Source organism: Cornus florida, unplaced genomic scaffold, assembly GCF_030987335.1.
Source record: "Cornus florida cultivar Cherokee Brave unplaced genomic scaffold, ASM3098733v1 CherokeeBrave_3.0.0_Hap2_Chr08, whole genome shotgun sequence".
NCBI lineage: Eukaryota > Viridiplantae > Streptophyta > Magnoliopsida > Cornales > Cornaceae > Cornus > Cornus florida.
Genome location: NW_026775578.1, coordinates 61242721 through 61266219, shown reverse-complemented (window position 1 = coordinate 61266219; position 23499 = coordinate 61242721). Strand labels below are relative to the sequence as shown.

Genomic DNA, 23499 nt, shown 5'->3' with positions numbered 1-23499 from the left:
GATAAAGTTATATTTATGATGACGTGGATTGCTCTTATTGGAGGGAGATTTTTCCCTGCACACTTTGCCCCCAATTCCCTCTTTAATTGAATTGCGGCTCCTATTAAAAAGGGAATTGAAGTTTCACGGTTGTCTTTTTTACCAAAAGACGTTTCGAAGATTGCCCCTTGCCATTCTGCCTTAAGAGATTCTATAAGGGTTACTTTTGCTCTCACTACGTTTCTTGCATTCTTCACTCCGTCATCTTATCAGGTTAGTTCTCCATCTTTTTCTCTTCGATCTTGCATTATGAGTACTTCGACTACTCCTGAACGTATAGATATCATAGATTTTGAGTCCACTCCCTCGTCTTCCCCTAATCTCATTAGGGTTCCCCCACCTAGGGTTTCGAACTTTCCTAAACCCGTAAGTGACTCGGCTAATCAGCCAGGTGTTTCTCCGATCCAAGCTGAAACATCCACTTCCGGGTCGGACAATATCCTCACTAAGGAAGAGAGGAGTACAATTCTATCTATTCGTCGCATCCCATTTTCCATTGAATCCGTAATGGAAGAATTTGAGATTCCCGAGGGGAAAGAAATTGCAGAGTACCCCAAAGGCGCTGATTTTTTGCTCCGGCGAGGGCGTCGGAGAAGATGAGTTGCTCCTCTCTATTGGGCATCTCAACGCTCTTAGGTTCCCCTTTCATCCCTTCTATCATTTAGTCTCCAACAAATTGGGGATTGGACCCCTGCAAGTAAACCCTAACTTCCTTCAAGTAATCTCAGCACTCCTCATTCGCCGGTGGCAGGAGAGTCTTGACCTAACTCTGGCTGTCTTGCTGATTACTTATTCTATTTCTAAGCATGGAATCGAACCTTGTCGTTTCTTTTTCACTTCCCCCTTGCACCAAAGGATATGCACAGACCTTCCTACTTTTGAAAAGAAGTGGAAAGAGAGGATGATAGTTGTTAAAGGGAAATGGGCCGTGCCCTAATCGAGCAAACTCCCAATCCCTCGCAAGTTCGAAAAATTAGGTATAGAACGTCCCCTTTTTCTTCATGAAGAGTGCTCGGGCTGTTTCCCATGTCGAGTCTTACTATTTCGATATATTTACGAGTTTCTTGGTGTTTTTTCAGCAACATTTCCTTCTTTGGCTGCTAAGAAGAGGCTTTCCTTCTTGGAAAAACGGGTCTGGAGCAACCCTCCCTCGATCGAGAGCTTACTCACTTCTGCGAGTCTTAAAGCATTTGCTTCCAGAGCTGTTGTCGTGGATCTCATGGACCTCTCACTTCTATCTTTTGACAGCTTCCCCATGACTGAGGAAGAAAAAAGAGGGCCGAAGCCTTGAAGAGGAAAACTGCAGAGAATGCTCCGTTGACTATACTACGCACAAATGAGCAGGAAAAGGAGATTGACGAAGTCCCTTTAAACAAAAGGGTAAGGCTGAACTCCTCTTCAACCGCGAAAACCAAGGGTGCTTCCAACCCAAAAAGCAAAGGGAAGAAAACCGAAGAGGTTAACCCTAAGGATGAGGTCAACGCTTACGTCCTTGCCGAGGCTGGAACACCTTGGACTAACCCATCTGCAGCACTGTTGGTGATTCTATGATCACTAACCCATCTGCAGCACTGGCCGTTACTTGGGGAATGTGGTTCCCCAAGGATGAAGAAATTATCGGCAGAATGGGGCTGGAACAGCTACTCTCATCTGCCCCTGTTCGAGCCATAGAGTTTTGCCCCGTCTTTCATTTCCATTGTCATAATTGCCTTACACACTTTCTTACATTGTTATTATCTTATAATGCAGGGTTTGTATCATACTATGGCCCTCTGTGCTACTGCTGAGGCTCAGTCTCTTTCCCTTAAGAAGCTGGAGAAGGACCTCAGTAATTCTGAGAAGAAGGCATCCCATGCCATTGCCAATGCACAAATTGCATACGAGGCTCGGGATGTTTACAAGAAGCGTTTGGCTGCCTCTGATGCCAAAGTTGAGTCGCTGGAGGCTGAAGTCCAGCGTTTGAATGATGCCCTTAGCACCTGCATCATTGCAGGGAGGCAGATGCAAGGTCGTTACACCAGTTTGGTGCGCCTATCTAGCGCCAAGGTATTCAGGTCCGGCTTCAATCAGGGTTCAGGGGAAAAGACAACAGATCCCGAGGCTTTTGATGGCCAAATGGGAGTGTCGTTCCCTTATGATGAGGGTCCAAAAGCTCAGGAAGCTAAAGTTCTTTTTGCCAAGATGGTGAAAGCTCATCCTGAGGTCCCTTCAGCTCCAAGTGTCTCTACTCTTGCAACTGGCCCATCAAATCCTCCACCTGCAAGTCCAGCTGTGGTAGATGCTTTTGAATCTACCCCGTTTGATCCGAAGAGGAAGTAAGATCGAGTAATATTTTATTTTTATTTTATTTTTTTCCTGTAATGAAACAACATTGGGAATGAATGATATATTCATGTTTCTTTAAGCTGTGTCATTTTTATTCTGCTTCGACTGAGTATGCTTTCAATATTGCACACACTTTGTCAGATGAGATTATTTCTAAGGAAAGTACTCTGCTTGAGAGTTCCTTATCTGTTCCATTCCAAAGCAAAATAAATAAGATGTGAAGAAGAAATCTCCTCTAATGGTTTATCTGATAATAGAGGATTGTTTTTTCCTTTGGTGATTTAATCGTTAAGAGAACCCTTCTTGAAACGGATTTGTGTGAAACAAGTATATTTATACTTATTTCTTCTTGTAGTTTTTCAATGTGGGACAATCTAGTGGCTTATATTACCGAACTTAGAATCAGTGAATATGAGCGTAAGAGTTAGGTTTGCCGAGCCGGATACTTAGGGTCCGAGGTGAATAAATTACTCCCCGGCGCTGAGCCTGAGGGGAGGTTTGCCGAGCCGGACGCTTAGGGTTCGAGGCGAATAAATTATTCCCCGGCGCTGAGCCTGAGGGGAGGTTGGTTTGCCGAGCCGGACGCTTAGGGTCCGAGGCAAATAAATTACTCCCCGGCACTGAGCCTGAGAGGAGGTTTCCCGAGCCGGACGCTTAGGGTCAGAGGCGAATAAATTACTCCCCGGCGCTGAGCCTGAGGGGAGGTTTGTCGAGCCGGACGCTTAGGGTCCGAGGCGAGATTTTTGTCAAGCCAGACACTCAGAGTCCGAGGCAAATGAATTACTTTCCGGCGTTGAGCCTGAGGGGAGGTTTGCCGAGCCGGACGCTTAGGGTCCGAGGTGAATAAATTACTCCCCGGCACTGAGCCTGAGGGGAGGTTTGCCGAGCCGGACGCTTAAGGTCCGAGGCGAATAAATTACTCCCCGGCACTGAGCCTGAGGGGAGGTTTGCCGAGCCGGACGCTTAGGGTCCGAGGCGAATAAATTACTCCCCGGCGCTGAGCCCGAGGGAAGGTTTGCCGAGTGATAAGTGCCGAATACTGTATATTCAAGCGCCCTAAATTGCATTAGTTAAGTCTGTTGTTTGTTTAATTCTGTAAATTATCTTCATTTGTGTGTTTTTATGCATTTTTAGGTTTAATTGCAAAAAGGGAGCAAAAATAAGCCCTTGTGGATTTTTGATCAACAATGTGCTCAAAAGCTGAATTTCTGGCAGCAGTGAAACCTAGACTTTGCTTACCATTTTGACCTTCCAAACTCGAGAACTGGACTTCCCTCATAACATGAAAGATTTATAGCTCTGAATTAGCTTTCTAAATCTTCAAACGGTTTGTCATTCGGAGCTCGGAGTAGAGAGTTATGGCCTTGTTACCAGAGGTACGCAGAACTGCCTGGCAGCAATGAAATTCTGCATTGATCTTCATTTTCGACCAACCATTCTTGAGAATTGGATCTCCACCAAAACATGAAGTATTTAAAGCTCTGAATTAAATTTCCAAATCTTCAAATGGTTTGTCATTCGGAGTTTGGAGTGCAAAGTTATGGCCATTTCATCAAAGTAGGTCCGGGCAGAGCAAATGGAGAATAGGGCATTCTGCCCAATTTTCAAGTGCTCAAGGCCCTATTTCGAGCACTCGAAATTAGGGCAGAATTCTACACGACTCAGCCCACTTGTGCTCAGATTTTACCTACTTTGGAAGTTTTCCTTTATGAGTTGGTTGGGGATGTTTCTTGGAGGAGAGAGAGAGCTTTTTGGGTGGATTTCTTATCTAAATAAAGAGGGGAGAACCACACATTATCTTTATCTTTCATTTTCTTACAAGATTAGAGGAGAGAGAAGAGAGCAAAGAAGGTGTTCTTCAAGCTCCAAAGAGGGTGCACGAAAATGGAGATGAGGATGATGCTTCTTCCTTCTTCTAGCTCACCAATGGGCAACTAAACCTCATCTAGGGAGGTGATGAAACCCCTCCCTTGTAAGCATGTGTTAGTATAGTTTATTTTTGGGGATTACAATGTATTTTTGATAGTTTTTCCATGATCAAGAGCCTCATTTTTGTTGTAATGAATGTTGAATGTTTATAAATGATTATTGTGAGTTATTCATCTTGTCTTGGATGGTTACTTTTCTTAATCATATTGCTTGCACTTCCATGGTGACAATGGAAGTTAGATCATGGAATGGTTTTAATGGCATGGAGTTGGAGAACCTAGATAGTTCATGGCTTAGGGTTTCCCTTTGATGGTCTATACTTGATTCTTAGCTTTATGTGCATTCACCATTTAAATTAGGGCTTGATAATCCTTGACTTAGTAAGCGTGTTCTAAGCTACATTTTAGTTTAGGTAGTTAATCATGTGAACCTTTGATGGTTTATTCTTGCCTTTCTATTTAAATGAACTTCTTAAGGATATTATAGCAACCTAGTATTGTTATGTATCATGACTATCATATATGTTGTTTTTCCCTTAAATTAATCTTAACCTAGCATGTGTATAGGGATGGAGGTGGATTAATTTCCCTAGCCTTCTTTACTTGTACTTCACTCCCTTGAATTCTTGCAATTTATTGTTTTATGCACTTTTAATTTCCTAGCTTAAGTGACATCCAACAAAACCTTTATAAACCCTTCATCATTCTAAGAATGATTCTAGACATTTAGGTTGTATTAGACTAGCGCAGTCCCAGTGGTTTGACTTACCCGACCAATAGCCCTATTTTACAATGATTCGTGCTATTGCGAAAGTTGATGTATAGTTGATCAATCGATCAATTTTTGGCGCCGTTGCCGGGGACTTGCAAACGGTTTAGCAACCAAAGTTTAGGGTTAAATTTAGTTTGATTGTGCATATTGTGTTTTGTGCATATTTTTCGTGTGGTTTAACCATCTTTGTGTTGTAAGTGAGATTCTAGGAACTCAAAGCTCGCCGTGGGAATGCTTGCAAATTGTAAGTCTAGAGGACCCCAGGTAAGTCTCGTGGCTTCTATTTTCGAATTGTAAGATATCGTGCATGTGTTAAGCTTAGAAGTAGTTAATTTATTTGCAAGCCCTTGTTGAGGCTATATTATTGTTTTAATTCTGTGTATTAGCATCGGTCCTTGTCGTGGCCATTTATTTTCTGTCTTGATAATTGAGGAGAAAGGGAACATCGTATGTGGAGTTGTGGATAATGAATTGCTTTGTTAATTATATGTTGTGCTGTTGATGTTCAGTCGTAGGTCACTCTCTCTACCCACAATCGATTCGCCCATTGATATCAATTCTCTTGAAAGAACTCTTAGAAGAAACCTTAGGGAATCTACTCTTACAAGGGATCTTGAAACTGAATTTAATACAATGGGAGATAATATAGGAAATCCGGGGAATGAAAGGGCTGGAATTCCTAATATCGAGCCAATGACTCTTAGAGATCATTTCATCCCTACCACCTATGCTTCTCCTTCTTGCATAGTAATGCCAAACATCGATGCAGCTCAATATAAGATCAAATCAAGCACCATCCAAATGCTTCCATCATTTCATGGCTTTGATAATGAAGATCCATATAAGCATCTTGATGAGTTCCTTGAAATCTGTTCGACCATCCGGTTGAGAGGTTTTCCGGACAATGCACTCCATCTCCATCTTTTCCCATTCTCCCTAAAGGATAGGGCAAAATATTGGTTGAACTCCCTCGCTCCCAATTCCATTACTTCTTGGGCTCAATTGTAACAAGAATTCCTTAAAAAGTATTATCTGGTGAGTAAAACCAACCAAATGAGGCGTTCCATTCTAAGCTTTTCTCAAGTTGATGGAGAACAACTCCATGAGACTTGGGAAAGGCTACAAGATCTTCTTCGGAAGTGTCCTCATCATTTGATCCCAAAATGGCAATTAGTGCAAGCTTTCTATGCCGGCTTGACCGACAACCATAGATTCATGGTTAACTCTTCTTGTGGTGGGATGTTCATGTTCAAGAATGCGGATGAGGCTTGGACCTTACTTGAGAATTTTAGTGAAAATTCACTTCAACACAATTCTCGTAGGGCTCCGACGTCAACCACTCCAAAGAACACCAATCCTTGTCAACAAATATCAATAAGGGAGGAATCATCTCAAGTGGATGCCATTACTCATAAATTCTACCAATTGATGGCACCACATCTTCCCCCTTCATTGTCTCAAAATTCGGCAAGTTCGGTTTGTGTTTCTTGTACTAGTCCATTCCATCTCTCGGAAGATTGCCCCACACCAGAGCAATTTCCCAATCCCAACCAAGAGCAAGCTAATGCCATGTTCTCAAGGCCCGGGCATAACCCGTATTCCAATACATATAATCTAGGTTGGAGGGACCATCTGAATTTTTCGTGGAGGCAACAAGCCCCACAAAATTCCCAACTTCAAAATCAAGGGCCTCAAAATCAGCCCTCTTCTCAATATCAAGGTAGGCCTTTCCAAGCCTCTTCAAGCTACCAACCTCCATACAATCTAAATGTCTCCACTCAACCTCCTGGGAATCCAATTGATGAGATAATGGCTGCAAACAAGCAAATGATGGAATCATTAAATGTGCAAATGATGGAATCATTAAACAAGCAAATCATGGATTCTAACAGGCATCTCTTGACATCCTTGCAACCTACTCTCCAAATGGTTCACCCCCATACTCAATCCATAGCTAGGCTCGAAAATCAAATGGGACAAATAACTAACCAAGTGAACCAACTTCTTCAAAAAGACAAGGGTAAGCTCCTGCTCAACCATTTGAAAATCCTAGAGGGATACATGCAATTGATGAAACCCCTCTTCCAAGTGGGCCGAGTCTTGAGCATGTTCAAGCTATCACCACCCTTCGGAGTGGTAAAGTGGTTGACAACAAGGTCGATGGAGACAAAAGTGAACAAAATCCTCCTTTAAAAAATCCAAATTCAAGCTCTTCCAATCCAAATCCAAGTTCTTCTTGTCCAAATACCATTCACGAAAATCCCACGCATGTAACCCCAAATGTGGAAACTACTTATGAGCCAAAAGTTCCATTCCCTCAACGTCTTCAAGAGTCGACACATTTTGGGAATAAGAATTGCAAAATTCAAGACATGTGGGAGGTCTTTAGGCAAGTAAAGATCAATCTTCCTCTCTTGGATGCTATCAAGCAAATTCCTCCCTATGCAAAATTCCTTAAGGATTTGTGCACTTAAAAGCGCACTTCCAGAAGTCATTTACCAAAGAAAGTGAGGTTAACCGAAAATGTTAGTGCGATCATTCAACACAGCACTCCTCTGAAGTATAAGGATCCGGGTGCCCCCACAATCTCTTGTGTCATTGGTGACAACAAAATCGAGAGGGCCCTCCTTGACTTAGGAGCTAGTGTGAATTTGATTCCATATTCGGTTTACCTACAACTTAGTTTGGGAGATCTTAAACCAACTCCGATAGTATTGCAACTTGCTGATAGATCTATTAAGCAACCACGGGGAATCATTGAAGATGTTATCATAAAGGTGGATAGGTTCTACTTCCCGGTAGACTTCATGGTTCTTGATACGGAACCAGTCCACGACCCAAGAAAACACATTCCCATAATTCTCGGACGTCCTTTTCTAGCTACAGCTAATGCTTCTATTAACTGTAGAACCGGATTGATGGATATCTCTTTTGGGAATATGAATGTTAAGCTCAATATTTTCAATGCTGTGCATCTTTCTCTGGATGAGAGTGAGTGTTTTGCAATCACTATTGCTGATGAACTCATTGAAAATCCAATTCCACCTCCTTCAACGGAGGATCCCTTACAAGCTTGCTTGGTCCATTATGATTTTGAGGATTTTGATGAGGAAAAATCCATTCGGAAAGTCAACTCCTTACTTGATATTCCATCACCATTTTCCTCTCCTTTATGGGTAGCACCAAACCCATCTCTATCTTGGGAATGTCCATCTCCTTCCATTTCTTCACCGGAGTTACCTCAACATTTTGAGGGTGAACCACCGGACAAAGGTAAGGAGAATGTTGACGAGTTGCTGGAAATTCTTCCAATCATTCCGGCCCAATCTAGAATCATTGTCCATGATACTCAACCTGTGAACAAACCATTTGAGTACAGTGAGGTATATGACTTGGAGATTGCAAATATGAATGGTCATGATCCTCCCATTGTTAGTCAAGACAATGACATTAAACGAGCCTCCATAATCTCGAACAAGTAACACCTTTGCTTAAATCTGAAAATAAAAGAAGTGAGATTAAAAGCGATGCTCAAATCCTCTAAGGCCAAACTTGTTTCTCTTCAGAAGGATCAATATCCCTCACCATTCATTGATCCAAGTTTGAAACCATATGAAGGAGTCAAGTTGCATACAGAGCGTTAAGGATCCATCTCTCCAATGGATCCCGATCCTGGTTCGTCTAGCTATCGACATTAAATTTAGCAAAGCAAGGGAAGAAATTCTTTCGATGTTCCAAGCTTCCCTACCTTCTCAAATTGCTCGTGCCTTGAAATTTTCTGGGAAATGGTTTAGAAAAGCCAAAAATTTGATTTTTCTGAAATGGTCTTCAGTTGTGTTCCGCAATTTTAGACCGGCCTCTTAGACCTTCTCAGCTCTAATTTTCATTCCCGGAAATTTCCATCGCTTTCTAGCAATTTCATAGGATCTTTGGCATTCAACTCATGTGCACAACCTCTCATTTTCAATGCATTGTTGGATCATGGTTCCCCAAAATTTTCCATGCATTGGAGATGAAGTGCAAGGTAAAAAAAAAAAAAATTTTCCTACATTCATCCATGCATTTGAAGAGACCAAATCCCATCCATGCATTGAAGAGATGTTCTAAGGTTTAAAAATTTTCTCAAAATCATCCATGCATTGTGTGAGGTTGCAAAAGTTGGGAAATCTTCTTGAAATCATCCATGCACTCATTGAAAAAAAAAAAAAAAAAAAAAAATTTGCACAATTTGAAAATTTTTCTAAATTTTCCATGCATTGCAATGAAATGCAGAGTTTGACAATTTTCCCTCCTTGCATTAGAATGGATTGAAGTTCAAAAGTTTGAAAATTGTCCATGCATTAGAAAGAAGTTGAAAAGTTTTCAAAATTTTCCATCCATGCATTACATTGGAATGAATTTGCAAAGTTTTAAAAAATTTTCTGAAATTTAATTCATGCATTGTGTGATGTTGCAAAGGTTTAAAAATTTTCCTACATTCATCCATGCATTGGAAATGTGTTACATTTTGAAAATTTCTCCAATTTGATTCATGCATTAGCAAGATGTTGCAAACTTTGACACATTTGTTTCAGCAATTGCATCCATTCAAAATGCTCACTGGGCCAAGATTCTAGCACTCTAGCTTCCATTTGGATTGCTCCAAATTACCATACCAATTTTGCATGCTCACTGCCCAAGTTTGGAGCGCTCTAGCTACCATTTGGATTGCTCCAAACTTCTCCACCATCATTCCGAGGCTATTGCTTGTATTTAGAGCACTCTAATTCCATTTTAGAGTGCTCTAAATGTGAACCAATCTCATCCCAAGCTCACTGCCTTCATTTAGAGCACTCTAAATTCCATTTGGATTGCTCCAAATTTTCAGCCTAACTTCCCAACCCACTGCCTCATTTTCGAGCACTCTCAATTCCTGTTAGAGTGCTCGAATTTCCTGCACTAACCATGCCGAGCCCACTGCCTTCAATTCGAGTGCTTGCAGGCTCAGTTCGAGCACTCGAATCTGCTTCCTCACTCTCTTGTCAACCATAAACCAAGCATGCCACAGCACCCATCTCTCTTTCCACCCCTCAACCAAGCAAACCATTTCATGTAACCACCACCCCTCAGCATCTCCAACCTTCTCTCTCTAGGCAACAGCCAACTACCACACAAACCCAAACCTTCCACTCCTCAACCAAGCAATCCCACCTCACCATCCCAACACCAACCCCAGCCACGACCCATGTATGCCAATCAACCTCCCAACCTCCACAGCAGACAACCATCCTCACCACTCTGCATGTCTACGGCAAACCCACTTCCCACAACCAATTTCGAAATCCCACCACCAAACCCACAACCCACCCTCTCGGCTTCTCTCGCTACCCAACTCCCATGTAACCACCCAACTCCTCCATCTTCCCAACCGGCAACCTTTCACCACCATCAAGCCCACGGCCTCCATGTATGCATGCACACCCCATGCATGCATGCCACCCACAACCCACCTAAACCTAACACAACACCACTCTCGGCAAAATAAACCCAACCAGCCACCATCCCGAGCACTCGCCACCCCATGCCTACTGCTCGAACCTTCCCAACCCAATCAACTCCAAACCATTACCTCTCGACATAAGCCATTACACCCTCATCCACAACCAAAAACCAACAAACACACCACAAACCCACACACACCAACCTGCTGCAACACCATGCACCCACATCCAACCACACAACTCACCAACCCAAACAGCCCACCTCCCTCAACCAACAACACAAACCGAGCACTCGCAACACCCTCAAGTCTTCACTTCACGACACTTCTCTCTCATCTCTCACCACCTCCCAACCATCCTCCTCACCAACCATGTAACCACCTGCAACCCACACCCACCCTCTCGGCATTTCATGTAGCAAACCAACTCCCTCTCACTCGGCCACCTCTCATCCAACTTCCATGCAACCCCACCATCCTCAACCCAAAACAACCAACCTCATCCCTCTCGGCATTTCACCAAACCAACCCTCAGCCTTCTCCTTCAACCAACATCCCACCCCAAACCAACCTTTCATGCATACTATTTTGAGTAACAAAAAAAAAAAAAAAAAAAAAAAAAAAAAAAAAAAAAAAAAAAAAATCATAATACTATATATATATAATAATAATATTATAAAAAAGAATATATATATATAAATAAGTAAATAAAATAATAATAAAAATAATAACTATACTGAATATAAATATAAATATATATATATATATATATATAAATAAATAAGTCATGTTTTTCTTTTTATTTATGTTTTGATTTTTACCTGTGTACATTAGTTGTATTTTGATAGGTCTTCATGTCCAAGTTTGGGGGGACGCTTTTGCGCACTCACATAGCTGAACATCTTCGCATTTGTCACTCCACTTGGTATTATTGTTCTTTAACCCTCTCTGCGCTTATTTTGATTTACTTGTCTTCTCACATTGAGGACAATGTGACATTCAAGTTTGGGAGTGCATTTATGCATTTTTGGTTTCATAATTTTGCTAAGCAATGATAGTATAACTTGACACTTGTCGGAGATGAAGCATATGTTTAAAACTTTGTGTATAGAAGCAACTGATATTTTTTAAAATAAAGAAAATTTGAGTTGAAATGATCATGTAGATTCAAATTAATCTGTATAAATGTCTCAATTAAATTCTCGCTAGATTTGACAGTCTTTTAAGCTTCACAATGCACAGATGCACATTGGAAACTTAACTGTGAGGCATGCAACTTGATCGACCTTGACCTTAGCCTAGTTAATCTGATTTGATGAACCTAATAGATGAATATCTTTGGCATGATTTAAGTTGTCTAAAAAAAAAAAAACATTGAGAAGGAAAGAAAATAATGACCAGTTGACGTCCGTAGCCTTTCCAACTCGAGCTATTAAGCCTTTGGAGTGTCTCTACACTTAACACCCTAAAACCATCTGGTTTGGGAGCTGTTGGCCTAACGTTTGCTACAGGGGTTGGTTAGAAAGCTTAAAGGACTTAAACATTGCACGGTCATTCAAAAAAAAATTGTAATAAGCATGGTTCGCTGGAGTTCGGAGCCTTTCCAACTTGAGCTATTACGCCCTTTGGAGTGTCTCTTCACTTAACACCCTAAAGCCATCTGGTTTGGGAGTTGTTGGCCTAACGCTTGCTACATAGGTTGGTTAGAAAGTTTAAGGGACTTCAGCATTGCACAACCATTCTATGTTTCGCTTATGAGTTACAATAAATTGTCAACAAGCAACAAAAGTTGTCTTGTAAATAAAATCATGCCTTAGGGACCTCATTTAAAGGGGAATTCAATGATTTGAAAACTTGTGCTTGGAAATTGGAAAAGAAAGTAAAAGCCACATGTTGAGAATCCAATCCACTTTCACTGAAGTTAGAGTTGATTTCCATTTAAGAGATGACAATTGAGTTATTTATATGGACTATGATGTTGATACATGCATGTTGAAATGTGTTTAGTATCAATGCTTCATATATGCAAGGTAGTCTTCCCAATGACCCCATCTCCAGCTCTTTTTCTGTTTCAAGTTATTTTTGAGCTATGTATATATCTCATTTTACCATGGATGATATTTTTGTAGTAGCATGCCCATGGTTGTCTTTTCATTAAGTTTTTCATTGTAGTTTTGCTAAGGGACTAGCAAAATGTAAGTTTGGGGGTGTGATAAGTGCCGAATACTGTATATTCAAGCGCCCTAAATTGCATTAGTTAAGTCCGTTGTTTGTTTAATTCTGTAAATTATCTTCATTTGTGTGTTTTTATGCATTTTCAGGTTTAATTGCAAAAAGGGAGCAAAAATAAGCCCTTGTGGATTTTTGATCAACAATGTGCTCAAAAGCTGAATTTCTGGCAGCAGTGAAACCTGGACTTTGCTTGCCATTTTGACCTTCCAAACTCGAGAACTGGACTTCCCTCATAACATGAAATATTTAGAAATCTAAATTATCTTTCTAAATCTTTAAACAGTTTGTCATTTGGAGCTCGGAGCAGAGAGTTATGGCCTTGTTACCAGAGGTGCGCAGAACTGCCTGGCAGCAGTGAAATTCTTCCTTGATCTTCATTTTCGACCAACTATTCTTAAGAATTGGATCTCCACCAAAACATGAAGTATTTAAAGCTATGAATTAGCTTTCCAAATCTTCAAACAGTTTGTCATTCGGAGTTCGGAGCGCAAAGTTATGGCTATTTCATCAAAGTAGGTCCGGGCAGAGCAAATGGAGAATAGGGCATTCTGCCCAATTTTCGAGTGCTCGAGGCCCTATTTCGAGCACTCGAAATTAGGGCAGAATTCTACATGACTCAGCCCACTTGTGCTCAGATTTCACCTACTTTGGAAGCTTTCCTTTATGAGTTAGTTGGGGATGTTTCTTGGAGGAGAGAGAGCTTTTTGGGTGGATTTCTTATCTAGCTAAAGAGGGGAGAACCACACATTATCTTTATCTTTCATTTTCTTACAAGATTAGAGGAGAGAGAAGAGAGCAAAGAGGGTGTTCTTCAAGCTCCAAAGAGGGTGCACGAAAATGGAGATGAGGATGATGCTTCTTCCTTCTTCTAGCTTACCAATGGGCAACTAAACCTCATCTAGGGAGGTGATGAAACCCCTCCCTTGTAAGCATGTGTTAGTATAGTTTATTTTTGGGGATTACAATGTATTTTTGATAGTCTTTCCATGATCAAGAGCCTCATTTTTGTTGTAATGAATGTTGAATGTTTATAAATGATTATTGTGAGTTATTCATCTTGTCTTGGATGGTTACTTTTCTTAATCATATTGCTTGCACTTCCATGGTGACAATGGAAGTTAGATCATGGAATGGTTTTAATGGCATGGAGTTGGAGAACCTAGATAATTCATGGCTTAGGGTTTCCCTTTTGATGGTCTATACTTGATTCTTAGCTTTATGTGCATTCACCATTTAAATTAGGGCTTGATAATCCTTGACTTAGTAAGCATGTTCTAAGCTACATTTTAGTTTAGGTAGTTGATCATTTGAACCTTTGATGGTTTATTCTTGCCTTTCTATTTAAATGAACTTCTTAAGGATATTATAGCAACCTAGTATTGTTATGTATCATGACTATCATATATGTTGTTTTTCCCTTAAATTAATCTTAACCTAGCATATGTATAGGGATGGAGGTGGATTCATTTCCCTAGCCTTCTTTACTTGTACTTCACTCCCTTTAATTCTTGCAAATTATTGTTTTATGCACTTTTAATTTTCTAGCTTAAGTGACATCCAACAAAACCTCTATAAACCCTTCATCATTCTAAGAATGATTCTAGACATTTAGGTTGTATTAGACTAGTGCAGTCCCAGTGGTTCGACTTACCCGACCAATAGCCCTATTTTACAATGATTCGTGCTATTGCGAAGGTTGATGTATAGTTGATCAACCGATCACCGAGCCGGACGCTTAGGGTCCGAGGCGAGATTTTTGTCGAGCCGGACACTCAGGGTTCGAGGCGAATAAATTACTCCCCGGCGTTGAGCCTGAGGGGAGGTTTGCCGAGCCGGACGCTTAGGGTCCGAGGCGAATAAATTACTCCCCGGCGCTGAGCCTGAGGGGAGGTTGGTTTATATTTTTTCTCAAACAACTTATGATGAGGCTGAGGATTAGAAAATGATAAGAGGCCAAGAAAGCGAGTAACAGTGGCTGTGAAGTTTCCTATTTGTTGACTTTGGAGACTTTCCTCCTCCATTGATACTCACTTCTTGGCAACCAAATGTAGTGGACTACGCATATATTAATCGCATTTCTTTTCTATTTCTATCCGATGTGGGATATAGACTAAATTTTGTCAAAAAGGTCGGTGTAAGGAATGCCTCTGGTATTGAACTTGACAGCCTTAAATACCAGTGGACCCTCCTTACACCACAATTAACTATTTGAATATTCCCATATATAACAGAATGTAGCACATATTTTTTTGTCGATGTGGGATAGAAAGTTTTAAACATAGGCCATAACTCATGTTTTTTTTTTCCTTAAAAATCATTGTGACGAATGCTTTTTTAACAGCTTGCTTCTAACATTGCTTTGCATAAAAATTGCATAGTGCGACTTGGCATGTATAAAAATTGCATAATCATAGAGTAGTATGAAAAAATCTCTACATAAAAATTGCAATGCGACGCATGCATAAAAGTTGCAAAATCATAGAGTAGTATGGCCCCCATTTTTATGGAAAGAAATAAATAGAGTAGAATTGTACTGAATATGATAGAAACAAAATAAAGAAAAGTTTGGCTGACTGTGGACATACTCAGCCTTATTTGTGAAGAATTTGTAGCAAAATTGACAAACTTATCTAATGGAAATACCTTTTAAGGTGTATTGCGTTCCAAGGACGCGCAATGGGACGCTCGTCAGCTTCGGCCAAACGATACGCTCCTTTCCCCATTACTTCGTAACCCTATAGGGTCCAGTCCAATTAGGTTCCAGTTTCTTTACATGAGCTGTTTCTTGCTTCAGAACCTAATCGCCTACCACAAAGCTCCTGAATCTGACGCGTTTGTTATAACTGTTGCGCAGCTGTTGCTGATATGAAACAAGCCTAATTGCTGCAGCATCCCTTTTTTCGTCCAGGAGATCGAGACTATGTTCGAGCTGCTGACTATTGTTTCCTTCAAGCAATAAGAATGTCCGAAGGGTCGGAACTGCCACTTCGGTTGGGATCACAGCTTCAGATCCATAAGCCATGGCAAAAGGACTCTTTCCCGTAGGCCGCCACGGTGTGGTTCAGTATGCCCAAAGCACCTGAGGGAGATTCTCGTACCATTTCATTTTGAGTTTCTCCAATTTCTTCTTTAAACAACTGAAAATTGTCCGATTAGTTATTTCAGCCTGTCCATTCCCTTGTGGATGACTAACCGCAGCTAACTTTTGTACAATTCCATGCTCAGCAAAGAATTTTCTTGTACTTCTATTATCGAGGTTCTTACCATTGTCCATCATAATGACTTTTGGGACCCCAAACCGGCAAATGATGTTGTTCCAAAGGAAACTTTTTCCCTGCTCATGGGTCACACTTGAGTAGGCCTTGACTTCTACCCATTTAGTGAAATAATCTGTAGCCAATAGCACGTACTCCTTTTGTTCCACAGTCTTGGATAACGAGCCCACCATATCAATCCCCCATTGTGCGAATGGCCATGGATTTGCCATTGCGTGCAAATCTTCGGCAGGCTGATGCTTCATAGGACCGTGACATTGACATTTGTCACACCTTCGTGTATACTCTTCTGTATTCCGGGACAAGTACGGCCAGAAGTAACCTTGAGTCAGGACTTTATGCACGAGGGATCTGCCCCCAAAATGGTTACCACAATCTCCGTCATGGATTTATCTCAACACCACAAGAGCCTCAGTAGGGCTTAAACATTTCAGGTAAGGACCTGAAAATGACTTTCGGTATAACTGATTGTTAATGATGGCATATTTAGCTGCGGTGATACGGAGCTTCCGTGCTTCGGACTTCTGGTCTGGAAGAACCCCATGCTTGAGGTAAGCTTCCAATGGATCAATCCAGCATGGTTCTCAAGGAATAACTGGAACTACCATTACTTCCTGCAGAGGATTAATGCTGGGCTTGTCCAGAACGTCAATCGGCACAATTCGAATCAAATCCTCATTTGAAGATGACGCTGATGTGGCCAATTGATCTGCTTCGGCATTCTCAACACGAGGTACCTGATAGAATTCGATCTGATCGAATCCCCGTGTAATGTTCTCTATAGCTTCTTTATATGCTTTCATTCTTTCCTCTTTGGGATGGTACTGACCTGTCACTTGATTTATAACAAGATGTGAGTCACTAAAAACCTTTAAGCAACGTACCTGGAGACTGCTAGCCAACCGAAGACCAGCAAGTAATGCCTCGTACTCGGCCTCATTGTTCGTAGTTGGGAACTTCAAACAGATAGATTGTTGCAGCTTGGTGCCTTCGGGAGTTGACATTACAACGCCTACTCCTGCACTTGCTTGATTTGAGGAACCATCGACTCGAAGTTCCCACTGTGGTTCTGGGTGTGCCGGCTCTTCGGGAATATCTTCATACTCGAGAAGGAAATCTGCTATGACTTGTCCTTTATGCGACACCTTTGGCTCATAGGTTATGTCGAAGGAACTAAGCTCGATAGCCCACTTGGTAATTCTCCCAGATAAATCAGGCTTAGAGAGTATACCCCGTATAGGATAGTTGGTGAGTACCACAATGCTATGAGATTCAAAATAATGCCGAAGCTTCCTCTTGGCGTAGATCAAAGCTAAAATAACTTTTTCTGCTTTACTGTATCGCGTCTCCGCATCTGTCATGGTCTTACTTGTGTAGAAGATTGGATATTGCCTCTTTCCTTCATTTCTAATCAATGCTGCACTGTCGATGTATTAGAAATTGCCAAGTACATAATAAGAACCTACTCGGGTTTTGGAGCGAATAGAACGGGTGGTTTAGCCATGTAACCTTTCAACCGACTGAGGGCCTCCTGCTACTGAGGTCCCCATATATCTTTATTCTTGGATCGTATAGCATCGAAGAACGGTTTGCACTTATCTGACAATCGGGATATAAACCGGCTGAGTGCGGCGATCCGACAGTAAGTACCTGCACCTCCTTGCGATTTTTTGGTTCCTGATTCTGGATGAGGGCTTTAGCCTGAGCTGGACTTACCTCTATCTCTCTTTTATTCACTATGTGGCCGAAGAATTGACCTGATGATACCGCGAAGGAGCACTTAGATGGATTCAACTTCATGTTGCACTTCTTCAAAGTATTGAAAACTTCCTGTAGATGCTTCGGATAATCTTCTTTCTTCACACTTTTAACCACCATGTCATCTATATATGCTTCAACTGTCTTTCCCAGCAGATTATTGAATATCTTGTTGACAAGGCATTGATAAGTAACTCCAGCATTCTTCAGTCCGAAGGGCATGACCCTGTAGCAATAAGTCCCCTTTTCTGTAATAAAAGCCGTTTTTTCTTCATCTTCAGGGTCCATAGGAATCTGATTGTATCCCGAGTATGCATCTAGGAATGTCAACCTCTCGTAACTGGTGGTAGCATCAACCATCTAGTTTATCCTTGGCAGAGGGTAGCTATCTTTAGGGCAGGCTTTGTTGAGGTTGGTATAATCTACACAAACCCTCCACTTTCCATTCTTCTTTTGTATGACTACCCCGTTCGACAACCACTGCGGATATTGTACTTCTCGAATGAAACCTGCTTGCAATAATTTGTTTACTTCTTCAGCTATAATGCGATTGCGTTCAGGGGCAAACCTTCGGTGTTTCTGCTTAACCGGTTTGAACTCCGGATCTACCTTCAGGCTATGGCAGGAAACTGTGGGATTGATCCCTACCATGTCCGAGTGATCCCATGTAAAGGCATCCGCATTGCTCCGGATAACATCAATTAATGCCTCATTTTCTTCGGACGTGGAAGAAGAGCCTAGATAAGTAACCTTCTGAGGGTCGCCGAAGATAACTTCCACTGCTTCGAGGGTCTCTTCGGTGGGCTTCGCAATTTCCTCTTCCTCCTTTCCCTTAAGATACTTGGGCAGTGGGCTCTGTAATTGCTATTTGGGTCCAGTTTTGGAAGCCTCACCTGGTTACTGTTGAGTCGACATCCTCTTCGCCTCAACCTCTGTCAGCATATAGCATTCCTTCGCTGCGACTTGATCGCCCCACAGATTAATTACTTCTTTCTCGTTCGGAGATAAGCACCGCATCACCTGGTAGAGGGTGGACGGAACTCCTCTCATCCGATGTATCCAACCTCTTCCCATGATGAGATTGTAAGAAGGATGGATCTCTGTTAAAATAAAGTTCTCCTTCAGAGTCCTCTTCGCCGCGGTTACGGATAAGTCTATTACTCCAAGGGGATCTACTCTTGTGCCATCGAATCCCATTAACGGGCTGAAGGTAGGTCGAATAGATGATGACGCGATCTCTAACTGATCAAAGACCGTCTTTGTGATTATGTTAGCGCTACTTCCTAGATCTACCAAAACCCTCATGATCATACAATTGGCCACTAAAAGACTGATGACCAATGGATCCTCGTGGGGGAGTTGCACTCTGGATAGGTTGTCATCTTTGAATCTAATACTAATGCTACCAGAATTGATAGCATTGACCTATGATATCTTCTTGAGCTTGTGGGTCGCCCTCAATCTGGACCTGTACACCTCCTCGGACTCTTGATCATCTTTAGACCTGCCATATATTGCATGGATGACTTTTACTTGCGTACCTTCTACCTTGCAGGGATAGACCTCGGGGGGCTTTGCATTCTCCTTTGTCATGAGGTAATTCGTCAACTCACCTCTGGCGATCATATTCTCCACCTGTCGCCTGAGGGATCGGTAATCGTTTGTTGAATGCCCATAATCTCGATGATGAGCGCAATGCTTGCTTTTGTCCCTTTGCTCCACGGGTTGCTTTATTGGCTACGGAGTTGTGAACTTCATCTTATTCTTTTAGAAGAGCCGAGCCAAGGTAGTTCGGAGAGGTGTAAATCCTTCCTCTACCCTTTGCCTTTTTTCAGGGGCTTGGGTGACTGGCGTTGAGGAACGTTGGCTTTTTTGAATCTTTGGAGTTGGGATTCTTTCTCGAGGCTTGTTTTCCACTGTCACGAGGGTAGCGTGCTGTGCTCGGTGGGCTATATTTTCCTTAAGCCAAATGTAGATCTGGGCTCTGGCATTTAGAGTCTGCATGTCGGGAGGAGAATACTTGACTAGGGAGGTGTGGAACTTCGTCCCCTGAATCATTGCAAGTTTAAATGTCTCTATAGCAGTTACGGGATGACAATCCGCTATTTCTGATGCATCCATGTTGAATTTTGATAAGAAATCCTGCAATGTTTCCCCCCTTTTCTGCCTTACGGTGAAGAGGCTGGCAATGCTTTTCTTTTGCTTTTTATTTCCGCAATACTGTGCCAGGAACATGGTGCATAGAGTTACGTAATCCGGGATGGATTTATGCGGTCTATTCCTGAACCACTCTAGTACTACTCCTGTCAAACTGGTAGGAAAAACTCTGTACATCTAAGGGTCATTACGATCATCCAAAGCCATCTTTTGAGCATAATGATCTAGGTGCCGAGAAGGATCCCTTGTTCCATCAAACTGGGTGAAAGAAGGCATGGTGAATTTCTTGGGCCTCTCTACCAGATACACATCATCAGTGAAAGGAGTTTTGATTAAAGAATTTTTGTGTTCTCTAGCCATCTCGGTAGGTGTTTGAATCTTCAGGAGTCTTTTCTCGTCAAAGGCATCCTGAACATCTGCATCATCTGGGATTCCATTGGACCACACCGTAAGCTTATGGCTGGATTCGACCTGCTCATCCTGCGTGCGACGAGGAACGTTATCTGAAGCCGCAACCTCGGATCTTGCCTTCCGTTGCTGCTGAACCTCATTCGGCTGAACCTCATTGGGTCGTGCCCCATTAGATGGAACCCCATCAGGCGGAAGTCCAGTAATTGGAGGAATATTCTGACTAGGGGGTGCTGCTGTGTCACCCACTGGTGGCAGTGGTGCCAACTGAGCCAGCGTCGTTTGTAGAGCATTATTCTGTTGTTGAAGCAAGGCGATCTGAGCTACTCTTGCTTCGTTTGCCTGACGAAGTACGTCAAATTGGTGCAGAAACTCTTCACGCATCTTTTGCATCAACTCCGTCTGTTGATCTGCTGAAGATCCTCCGTTCGACATTCTGGACGGTTAGCTGCAGGATTCTCTTGTGAAACAAAAACAAGAATGGGAATATATTTGCACACGATTCCCACAGACGGCGCCAAAGTGTAAGTGCAAAATTCTACTCAACCAATAACAATTGAGAAAAATAATACAACACACTCAAGAACAGTAAAAATAAATAAGAACAGTATCTAAATAAGCATAGAATTGCTTGGATACTTTTATTGGAGGTTTGGGCCTCTATTTATATACAAAAGTTAAAAGAATTATGGTAGGACTCGCGTTGCTTGTCCTCTAATTCTTTCCAAATATCAATTTCTTTACAAATAGAATTCTTTCCTCTTTATAATTCTTCCATTTCCGGATTTTCCTTACACAAAACTTATTCTTTTGATGAATCATTTTCCTTGTAGGACCGGTTCCTTCTTTAAATGGATTTGGGCCGCATCTAACTTGGTACACATAACTGCTGGCGTCTTGATTCGAGCTTTAGTAAAGCTCGTAGTTAGATAGCGGTAGTTTTGGGCTAATGACCAACTCAACTTGGGCTTTTGATGAAATAGGCTTTGACCTTTATTGAAGATAAAGTTATATTTATAATGACGTGAATTGCTCTTATTGGAGGGAGATTTTTCCCTCCACAATCTAGATATAAAAACCTAACATTACATAACCTCTTTTACGTTTTTATCCTAATGGCAAGTCACATGCCTTGCCTTATTGATCACCAATTTCAAAATCAGTTATTATTTCTGACTTGTCTGCCCAATTTGCTTAAAACCAGTGGACTCACGTTTTTTTTCTTTCAAATAACAACCACCTGTCCGGCACAATGCCCAACAAATGAAGGAGCCGGAAGTCTATCAGACGTCAGTTCTGAGTTCAGTATACATCATTGATACGTTAACTCAATGATAATATATTATTTTATGAAATTGATATTGCTATATTAATTTTTACCGACAAAACATACCAATAATTTGGTATCCTCGACGCCATATCTACTCCTTTCATGAACCCACCTGTTGGGCACCGTGCCCAACAAATATATATATGTTGGAACATATATATATGTTACCATCTATATGTTACCATTTAGTATGAGCGAGTAAAATGGAACATGTATATGTTACCATGCATGTGGAACATGCATCTTTTTTTTACTAACGTATCCCATGCAGGGATGGAGGCACTCAGAGAAATTTTTTTTTAATATTATACCCCTTGTAAAAAAATTATTTTAAAATATATATCTATAAAAATTAATCACTATCCCTACAATTTTTTTTTAAAAATTAACACTATTACCCCACAAATTCACATTAAGCTTCCTTAAAGAAAAAGGACCAATGACCCAAATCACTAAAAATATCAATCTAACTATCAAACACGTGGTTTGAATTTTTTTTTACTTATTATAATGGTTTGATTTTTTTTTTTTTTCTTTTTTTATTGTTGCTGTTAAAGGTCACCCCCACTCACATAATTTTCTGGATTCGTCCCTGATCCCATCTGATAAAGTTTAGCTTATTTTTGTCTTAACATTTTGCCAAAACAAAAAGAAAAAGAAAAGAAAAGAAAACTCCATCACTTATAAGACAAAAAATCATCGAAAGTGCAAAATAGTTTAGAGTTCTATTACGAGGGGTAAAATAGTCCGAAAATCAATTTCAAATGGTAAAAATTTCTAGGGGTTTCTACTAAATGTATACATGTTATGTATATTTACATATGTGTTTTCTTAAAATATATAGAAGCTAAATATTACTTGAGAACAGTTTTGGTAAAAATACTAATACTTTCCATATTGATATTTTAACATGTTCTTGAGTATCAAAGAAATGTTTTCTAAAAGATTGCATTAATAGTATTTTGTTAAGTTTTAAGTTATCTTACACACTATATATGAGTACGCATCAAAAAAATATATTTCTAGAACCTTCTAGCATGTTTTACGATGATTAAAACACGTGCTAAATTAATTGAAGTTGATCACAAGTCAAGGAATTCAAATATAGCGAGTTATAGCTGTCTCGATCGAACCCAACATTTATCAATCAATCGACACCTTTACAGCTTCAATCGACAGACTATGCCGATGACATCAATCAAATTGTTTGCGATCGATCAAAGGCTTACACAGTAAGATTGACATAAACATTTTAAATATAAAACTTAATTTTCATATTGTTTTCTAATATTTTAATAGGTTAAGATTAAAATGTTTTGCAGAAGGAAAGATACATATACGTTATATATGCTTCTAGAATTAACTTTTCTTATATTCTATTATATTTTCAATTGATATCTAATATTCGGCTTGAAAAACAAGTCTACTTGAAGTCTACTGGAGACCAAGACATTTGATTTGAAACAAGTATTTAAGGTTTGAAAATACAGACTATGTGCCATCCATCGTGTCTTAGACTGTGTGCCACAAGTGTCAAATATTAGACATTAAGTCTATACAACCCTAGAATGCTTAACATCGCCCAAAAAAAATCGTTTCTTTATTTATTTATTCATGAGTGTTCTATTTGAGAATTTAACTTATATGTATCTATAAAAAAAGTCTATGTGTAACAACTCGAATTTGGGATCTTAAATCATTAACGGGTCTTAACCAGAACTCGGGAACACAAGGGTTAATTGTCATGACAAGGGCAGTTTGGTCATTTACATTGGTTACAAGATACAGTAATTAAT

The 23499-nt window shown here is 40.8% G+C and overlaps 2 protein-coding genes across 2 annotated transcripts; both read right to left on the bottom strand.

Moving 5' to 3' along the window:
* Positions 1 to 18705: 18705 nt before the first annotated feature.
* On the bottom strand, positions 18706 to 19113 carry LOC132270372 (uncharacterized). Its single transcript, XM_059771549.1, has one exon. It carries the CDS (start codon positions 19111 to 19113, stop codon positions 18706 to 18708), a length of 408 nt encoding a protein of 135 aa, XP_059627532.1.
* Positions 19114 to 19233: 120 nt separating this feature from the next.
* LOC132270371 (uncharacterized) lies at positions 19234 to 20142 on the bottom strand. The gene is made up of 2 exons (XM_059771548.1): positions 19627 to 20142; positions 19234 to 19545 (listed from the first exon to the last, which is right to left on the bottom strand). The coding sequence occupies exons 1-2, from the start codon at positions 20140 to 20142 to the stop codon at positions 19234 to 19236; spliced, it is 828 nt and encodes a 275-aa protein (XP_059627531.1).
* Positions 20143 to 23499: the final 3357 nt, after the last annotated feature.